The sequence below is a fragment of the Hetaerina americana genome, unplaced genomic scaffold, assembly GCF_022747635.1.
Source record: "Hetaerina americana unplaced genomic scaffold, ioHetAmer1.1.p SCAF_6, whole genome shotgun sequence".
In the NCBI taxonomy this organism is placed as follows: domain Eukaryota; kingdom Metazoa; phylum Arthropoda; class Insecta; order Odonata; family Calopterygidae; genus Hetaerina; species Hetaerina americana.
The window spans coordinates 58,549,577-58,559,213 of record NW_027287205.1 but is presented as its reverse complement, the minus strand read 5'-3'; the positions used below and the strand labels follow the sequence as shown (position 1 = coordinate 58,559,213).

Sequence of the window (9,637 nt, the reverse complement as noted above, 5' to 3'; positions counted from 1 at the left end):
CAGGTCAACATAGATTTAAACACGACAGGCACTAACGTGCAACAGTTGACTAACCTCTCGAATTAGAAAAAATGAATAGCTTTATTCTAAGTGCGCAAGTAACCAACGTGTAGGAACTTTGAAATTTTCATTTTTGTTAAGAATGAAATATATGGAACATGTTCGTGTCAACCAACTTATCAGAAACATAATTCTGTAACTTTTAATTATTTTTGCTATCGCCTTTCTTCACTTACAGATTAAGCGTACAAATAATGGCATTTAGTAGATAATTTAAAAATCGTTATCATGGATGAGCTAGGCGTCAATGTAAGTACACTTTGAAAAACTGATTTAGATGCTACAAGATTTTTACAAGAGTTGAGATATCATCCAGATTTTAATTTCTAAAGGACACCTGCATCACTAAGGAAAATTTTGCTGAATTTGCGAGTGAAAAAATAAGTCGAATTCTCTGTTTTCCTGGGAATGACTCATTTCGAACATCGGCAATGGTTAGTAAAGAACATTACTTTGCTTCAAATGAAGCATTATTGTGGACTAATATTTTATTTTTCTTTCAGAAATTCCTGCAGAAGGCTACGAGGGGTTTTGCCCTCCATGATCATGAGCCATGGTTCAAGGCATTGAGCACAGTTGAATCTAGCAAAGTCATTCTTTCACATTGTAAATCCTCAGTCCACAAGCTTGATATGCTCGCGCCATCCATAAACGCACATCTGTCGTTCATTATATGTCATCCTCTGCAGTTTAATCTTTTCATTACTTCCCTGACTACTCTCTTCATAAGCCAAATTGAAGAATCGAAGAGATGTTTTTGTTTATCAAATGGAAATTGTGTCGAGAAATGTAATGCATTTCAAGCACCGGAGATGGATGATGAGCACCATCACAACGCAAATGTGTGCGAAAGTCATGTTAACAAAAAATATGCGCGGAACTTAAGTGATATTGGCCCATCCAAGAAAAGGGCAAACTGTGGAAGTGAATCGTTTAACATCGATGAGAGCTTCGGCTTCTTAAAACACGTTTGGAGCTGGGCAAGGACAGGTCTTATCAAATTAGATCCGGATATTTTGGGTGATGCCCTTTATAATTTACCCGAATGCATAGAAGAGGTAGTGCTGTCATGGGCCAAAGAAGCCTTGATTAGCTGTCACAGGGTTGACCCGTTTGAAAACAAAGGGCCAGGTTTTGCAAGTGCAACTGCGGGTTGCAGAAATGGCTCTGTTCACAGCGAAGATGTGATGCTTAATTCACTGAGTGTCTTACAAGAGTCGCCCATATTTTTGGCTGCCGCTGCGTCTTCACCCAAACTCTTCCAAAGGTCCTCTTCCATATTGAATCAGTTACTGATTCAGGCATCAAGTAAATATTATTTTATATAATATTTAATCTATGGTTCCAATGAGAATTTAAGAATAATACAAAGCAATGTTACCATCTTGCCTTGGATTGCATTTTTTGAGATCTTTGCGAAAATTCAAATAATGAAGAAAGTCAGTGTTGGGGAAAGTAAAATCCATGTATTGGAGAAAATCTAAGGTATGTTTTTATAAACCATATTTACTCAAAGGAGTTTGACAGCCAAATTTTGTAATCCGTGAATGAAAGTAAGTCGAATGCTTGTTAATTAACCAGATATGCAAGCGATGATGTTTCATCATGTGATATGTTAACAGTTGCTCTAGTAGGTTGTTTTTAGGTGAAGTCTGGACGTATGCGACAGGTATGCCTTGCATCATCATAAACAGTGGTAGGTTTAAAGGTTTTCTTTCTGCATACATTATCCTTCCCTGTGAACTACAACCTTCACATGGTAGGACTCGTTCCTGTGACCCATAGAGTTGTACTGATGGGAGCAACTTAAATGTGCTTTAGTGGTTGTAATGGTGCTAGAAAGATAAAATGGTAGGAACTAGACGAAAGTTTGTCTGCTCAGCATATTTATCAGTGAGGAGGTTCCAAAGGCAGTTGACCCCAGTGGGTATCCATTTTATTTTTGGTGTCACCGTTAAAGGCTATTTAGGAAGGTAATGGGGAATCAAATCAGTTATTTATCTTAACAAATGATGATGGTACTTAACATGAAAATGAGTCCAAGTAGCCATGGAATCCAGCCCTGAGGGCCTAGTGATGTACAAAAATGCCAGGCCTATGCAAGGTGATTGGACAGATAGTTACAGAATTATTGAGTGCAGAGGGGCAGGGGTAAATATAAGGTAGCTATAGTAATGAATGGGATCCAGAGGAGAAAGGTAATGCATATGGAACAGTTGAATGATAGAATATTATTAGTAGAAATAAGAGCAGATCCAGTCACTCTTGCTGTAATCCAGAATCAATCATGGGGAGAAAGAAGTATATAGTACTTTTAGATATAGCTTAGATAGTGTTTACAATCAGTCGGATGAAATGATAATGGATGTACCTGGAAGAAAGCATTTGATAGTATTGCGGGATTAGAATACAGTAGTAGGTGAAGAAAGAACTTGATAGGTGAGTGAATATGGTTTTGGACAAATGGATTACGTTGGAGAGAAAACTATATGTCGATTCTTGTGGAAGAAATGGCTTAATTATGACTAATACCCGTTTTAAACATTACAGTATATGTTGGTACGTATGGAACATGCTGATAGATATCAGACTATATTATGGTAAGATATAAATTTTTAGTTGGGGAAAAATTGGTGAGGTCATGGATAACAGCATAAATAAAAACCCCATAGAAAAGAAGAAAATACAAGAATCTAATTAATCAAATTGAAGAAACCCTGATTAAGTTAGAGAACCAAGTCATGAGATGGAAAATCAAGGTAAGATTAGATAGAATTCTGCTGGAAGAAAAACAATGACAGCATAAAGAAATGTGAAATGTCCTGTAAAGTGGTAGAGAAATAATCGGATAAAGAAAAACTAAGTTTCCCAGCATGTGAAATACCAATAGAAGATAAAGAAGTTGAGAAAAGATGCATTGAATACATTGAAAAACTCTACTTTTGTTTCAAACCACTTGGTGACTGAAAGAAGAAATCACAACAGAAGAGGAAGGCCTGGAGATACTGAGAAGCAAATTCCATAGGGTTGTGAAAGGCCTAAAGGACAAGGTGCCAGGATTTAGCAAACTTCCAGAGAAATAACCAAGGTGCTTGTGTTTCAAGTAAAGGGTCTCTTTGGAATAATCAAAAATAGCACTGACTGCAGAAAACTATTAGAAGACTTTGGCAAAAGTGTGATAATTGCAATACTAAAGAAAGTTGAGTCTAATGTCTCCCACATCAAAAGTATTTCCTTAGAAAATTATCAAGAGTAGTAGTTTTAAGGGAGGAAACTGACAGCTAAGGTCATTTGTGCCATTAGGGATGGATAGGAAAGGAGAAGGTTGGAGAGAAACCTGGTATCAGAATTAGCCTACTCTTAACGAAAGGCACCATGGGGTCCGCAGTTAAATGCCTTACCGTATGGATGTCATACTTACTCAAAGTGCTCTCCCCAAAGCACCTCAAGTAGGGATCGGAATACCACTGAAAAATATGTTGCCTCCAGGATTTGAACCTGGGCCCTTTCGGTGGGAAATCAGTATGTTAGCCACCACACCATCATGATCCCTTTAATTACCAAGAGAATATTATTTGGAAAGACAGAAGAAAGCCTCATGAAAAACCTAGGAGGAAAAGGGGCATTACGTGGCTGGAGGATATGGCTTGGCTGAGAAAATGGTGCTTAGAAACAAGCCATTTTATTTATGATAAGAAAGATGTACAAGATAAGGAAATGGAAAAATGTAAACTCAGGGTTTGGTAGAAGGAGTTAAGTGATAAAATGAGGCAGGAAACAAAGAGAGTGAAAGAGGCATGGCGAAAGACAGTGTGAGGATATAGAAAGCTTACAAAGGAAGGGTGAAATTGAAACATCAAGATTAAAAAAATGTCAGGGAGTAAGAAGGGAAAATTGTTGCAAACAAACGAAGATAAGTCAGGAAAATGATTCATTTAAGTGGAAAATATTCAACAGAGATAGAAGGAAAAAATAGAAAAACTATATGGTAAATAAATTAGGTCAGTGAGGTTAGACAGAGAAAGGAAATATGATATAGAGGAGGATAGCTTGGGTCCAGGTTTATTTGATGGCGAGAAAGAATGGGCATGGAGGGAATTCAACTCAAGGCCGTGAGGGTGGACAGCATTCCTGTGGAACTACAAAATATTTAGTAGAATGTTGGAAGAAGAGTTTATATGGACTATGTCGAAGCATTTATGAGGGAGGACTTTAGCCGAAAGATTTGGTCACATCAGGTTTAGTTAATATCCCGAAAAAGGGAAAGGCAGCCATATGGAGAACAATACGTTTCACACTCAGCTTAAGTGGTTTTCAGTATCATTAATAAGAGAATGGAGGAAAAAGCAAATGATTACTTAGGAGATGATCACTTTGGGTTCAGGAATGAGAGAATCATGCATGATACCATAGCGGTAATGAGGTCACTAATAGAGGGGAACATACAATACAACTAGGATGTATTTTTCTGTTTCCTAGATTTCGAGGAAGCATTTAGAGTTAATCAGGTGGAATTATATTGCTGAATATGGGAGTAACTGGTGAGATAGACTTATCTACAACCCTTACATGTGAGACTGCTCTGGTACGATTGGCAAATTGAGAATCTGGATCAGCAGTGCTATGAAAAGAAGTAAGACAGGGGTGTCCATAATCACCATTGCTGTTCAACAGAAATGTAGAAAAAATGGTTAATGGGGTATGGGAAGAACTGGAGATAGGAATGAAAGTAGGCGAGGCGTACGTATAATCAGGTTTACAAATGATCAAGCTTTAACTTGTCAGTCAGCCAAGTGGTTTTTGGAAGTTCATAAAAATTTTAGCTCCTCTCCATTGAACATTTTCATTTTAAATCAGAAATATTCTTGGTAAACCTTGTTTAGCCACAGTTTTGTAACATAGGATTTAACTGCAGATGTTCTCATAAGTAAAATTTTCAAAATAGGATCCAGACTTAGACCATATTGTTCCTGAAATGGCCTGTATATTTCCTTTATTCTCTCCAATTGTATATGAATTTTTTCTTCCACATTTTCCATTTACCTGGTCATTGCTCTTGCATTCAATGACAACACATTTATTTCTCTTGCACAATCTAATAGAACCTTTGGCAGATCTTTGTAACATCATTTTTTAGCACCTTTTAACCATATTAACCTTTGGCAACTGCTCTCACTTCCCAAAACAACCTCCCCCTGCCCTTCCTTGCTGATGATCCCCCCAATCCAATGCTATATAACCATTTGAAAACTTTGTAAAATTGTCAGATGATGATATGCTGTATCAAAAGCAGTCACAGTAAAGTTATATATTTTGTGAAATAGCTGTGTATTTCTTTTGAATGCTCTCCTACCTTTTCCTAGTCTCACATTTCTAAAAATAACTCATTCTTACCTTTTTGTTCCAATCAAAGCAGTATTCCAAATTTTCTACTTGCATTCCCTTGGCATTTTTTCAATTAGAAAACATCTAAATCGCTCACTCTGTGATATAATATACATACCCAGGAAACGTTCTGCATTTATGACTGTTCTTCTTTTAATCATAATGTGAGGTGCTTTCCAATAAACCACGGAGCATACAGTAACATATGCAAACACCACTGTGAGCATTTGCAATGATATTGGGATGGTTCGCCGGGCAGTAGATATAGACATGTAGGGCAAAGTTTACCCTGAAGTGTCGACATTGATGTAATTGGATCAGGGTATGTGTGTTTTCAGAAGAATGTTTGATTTATGCTAGTTTATCTGAATATGCATGCACATACTGACTAATACTTCATTAACATAGATGAATAACCATCATTCTCCATGGTACATTTTTGAAATGAAAATTACTGGAATCAAATGATATTGACCCATCATAAATAAGTAAAATGAGATGATACATGACATGAATAAAAACGCTTTAACTTGAACTCTTTCTGAAACTAATAAGTAGCCATCTTTCTGTTGTATTTTTCACGAATGTGATCGTTTTTTAACCTTGGGAATATTTTTTTGATGATATTGTTACTAGATGACACCATGACAATTCTCCAAACTTTGTTCAAGATCTAGTTATGCTTAGCTATTATTTTTTTCTATTTTCCCCAGTTTTAGGCCTCTAAACTTTTTAATAGCTGGTGTAATTGTAAATTAAAAATTATGTTGAATCCAATTGGCAATGATTAAGTAACAATTGTATTACAAATGAGTGTTCTATGAATTAACCCTCTCTTACCATTCCCCTGAGAGCACCTCCCTGCCAGTCACTTATTTTAGACAGCAGTAAACCCAAATTTCCCAAAGACTTGTCTTTGCTATTACCAGTTTTACTTTGGAAGTGACTTGACTGCACAAATATTTGAAGGAGTACAGCAAAATTATAGGAAGGACTGAATGATCAGTGTCACAAGTTCAGTTGGAAGGGTGGAGAAAGAATGTATGGATGTAGAAGAACAAAGTAGTTTTCAATTTGTCATTTGCAGAATTGCCCATAAGAAACCTCGTACAAAATCATGCAAAAAATATGATTGTTTTTGTAGATTTTCGTATGGCTAACACCATTAAATAATATTTGAATCTATTAAAAGTCAATATGCCGACACTGTCTGCTGTGAAATTGGGAAGAAGTATATCCCCAGATTATGAATTGACAAAAGAATATTATAAGGCTATCTTTCGCCAACTTTATTAAAAGTAAACATATCTAATGCCATGAACAGTGAAATAAGAAAATAGCATCCCCCAGGAATCATATTTGCGAAAAAAATACATTTTGTGTTAATTGAGTGTATTTTTAAGGAAGGAGATTAGTCAGAATGCTTGAATGAGATCAATTGTTATCCCACCTCAAAAGAGAATAGATCAGGTTAAATAGAATTGCAAAGGAAATAAAGAGACATGTGGGAAGGGCTGGTGGTGGAAATGACAGGTAAGGAACTCATTAAGCTAGATTTGTGGGCTCTTGTCAAACAACCAACATATCGTAAATACTTATGAATGCATTAGAGAATAAAAGATGATGGATATAAATCAAAATGAAAAAGTAATGTAATTCCTTCACAATGGGAAGGAATTCAACTATCAGAGTAAGCTTTTACTAAAATAATGAAATACAGAGAACAAATTAACTGGGATGGCTAGTAAAGCTTATTTCTACTAGGATTCAATGATTATAACAAGGTCTTCTAGAGTCAGTGTTGGTATTAAGATGAAAGTATAGATGAAGGTGGACATAATGAAGTAAAAAGGACATGAGAAAAATTAGTTCTACACAGGAAGAATTTGTTGGATCGGTCGATCGAGATAATATCAATGAGAGAATGTGATATGTTGAAGATGTTTTATATAAGAGAGAACATTAAGAATGAGGGACACCATGAGGAAAACGGGACAATGTGGGTGGCAGAGGAGGTAGAATGGTAGTTTCAGATTGCATTCAAAACTTACATTTTAAAAGGTTATATTGAGTAATAATCAAGGTTTCATGCAATCCTTTCCAAAGGCAGTTGCTCCCTGAAAATTACTCTGCATTACCATTCTAAATGAAAGCCCTGTCTTACAAAGAAATGACTATTTCTTTGAGTAAATTCATATTGTCAATATTATGTAATTCTTTTCCCACACAATATTGTTCTTTTTTGCTTAGAGGGTTGTGAGAAACTTTTAATTTTTGCACATTAGTTTTATGAAAACCATCATAAATTGAAGGCTTCTATTTTCCAAAGAAAAGAACCAACTTTTTAGCTCTTATTAGCCTAAGACTGAGCTCAAATCCTCAATTTAAGACTATATTTGTTGCATTACAACCTGACTTAATTGATAAATATCATTTATTTACCCCGATGAAGTCCTTCTGACATTACAGCTTTTAGCATTCACTTTGTTGCTAGCAGTATACTATACAATAAAAAACTAGAATTTAAACAAGCCACCATTCAGATCCAATTAAATCTCCGCTAGATTTTTCAGCTAAGCAGGCAATACCAGTGGCTTATCTCCTCCATCATGAATGTCTCTCTAATGGGAATGAGAGGGAGGTATAAAAGAAGAGCAATGAACGAAAAGAATTTAAATTATATTGCTCTAGTTTATAATAGTTTGATATTTTATAAAATCACTCTTTTTAGTGTGTTGCATTTGAATCACTTGATTCATAATAATGGGTGAGAGCCATGGCTTTAACCAAAAACTTGACACTAAAGAGGTAATCAATAATTTCAATTTTAGTGTTTTGGCCCTTCAAATTTTGTGGTAATATTCTAAGTGTTTATTGCTGCTTTCCACACAGTTCTATGTCATAGATATAATGTTATTGTTATTAAATATGACCGGTGATAGTGCAAAAAGAATGATAATCAAATAATCCCATACTAATGGATCTAAGATTGTCAGTATGAAGTAAAGTAAACTCATTATTCCCCCATAAATGTCCATTATCAATTATGATTTCCATTAAGATGGAAGGAGTCACATGAATTTGTAACCTCTTTCCCTAAATGAGAAGATTCAGATCCAAAATTCATGTTACGGGATGCAATTATCATCTGCACCCTTCTATTATTTACATTGGTTACATAGTTAACCTTTATTAAACCTCTTATATTCTAACCATCAAAACTCTTTCTCCTTTCAGAATGCTCACTAAGCTGGTCATCATTGTCATCCCTTTGCAAAACATTTGCACAAGAGACTGCCAAAGGAAGAGTAGAATTTTATCCTCTGCAAGTGCAACCACTAATTCTCTTGATGGAAATAGATCCTGACACCTTATCCAGCAATGAGCATAGAGAACTTATTTCATGTCAGGTCACAAACATGTTCTCAGGTCTACCTACTGAAGTCATGGTTATTGTTTTGTCTCATTTTCCAGCTTGGTTGCCATTCTTGGACCTTGCAGAATTGCTCTGACTGATTATATCCAACAGTATCAGTATTTCTGTAAATCTCTCTCTTGTGATTTATACCATTTTGGTAAAAAATTTCTACCTCAACATTAATCAGCCTATTAAAAATCTAGTTTCCAGTGTGATTCTCATTGATACAGGATTGACAATATCCATATTAATGCTGAAACTATTCAAACCTCTTCATGAGCTGTTGTATCTTAGTACTTGATCCATTGGCATTACAAATTCCAAAGAAACTGCGGGAGATGCCGCAACAGTAACTTTTAACGGAGTCATCCGCTAATGTGCATTTCAATGCAACAGTTTCAGAGTGTAAAAATCATTCGCCTTGACTGGGATTCGAACCCAGATCCCTCAATATCCGGTCGAGTGCTTTAGCCACTTAAGCTACCGAGGCGTCCTCTTAAACTCTGAAATTTTGGGGCTTTTAAAGGAACAAGATGGCATTTGCATTGGCATTGGCATTATTAAAAAAAATTCTTACCATATCAACTTCATTAGAGTATGATTTCATAACTTTGATGCAATTTTTTTAATTAGATACCAAGGTAAATTATATTAATGAACATATTCAATATGGAGACAAGTCCCAACATGACTACTTTTCAATGTGCATTTAAACCATTACAATGAAAATGAGATAAAAAATTATTTCAAGTTTTCTTATGCCCAGCTGGCCAA

The 9,637-nt window shown here is 35.6% G+C and overlaps 1 protein-coding gene across 1 annotated transcript; it reads left to right on the top strand.

Moving 5' to 3' along the window:
* Positions 1-112: 112 nt before the first annotated feature.
* LOC139695188 (uncharacterized) lies at positions 113-9,130 on the top strand. The gene is made up of 4 exons (XM_071593858.1): positions 113-309; positions 393-494; positions 564-1,368; positions 8,683-9,130. Exons 1-4 carry the CDS (start codon positions 289-291, stop codon positions 8,955-8,957), a joined length of 1,203 nt encoding a protein of 400 aa, XP_071449959.1. The 5' UTR covers positions 113-288; the 3' UTR covers positions 8,958-9,130.
* Positions 9,131-9,637: the final 507 nt, after the last annotated feature.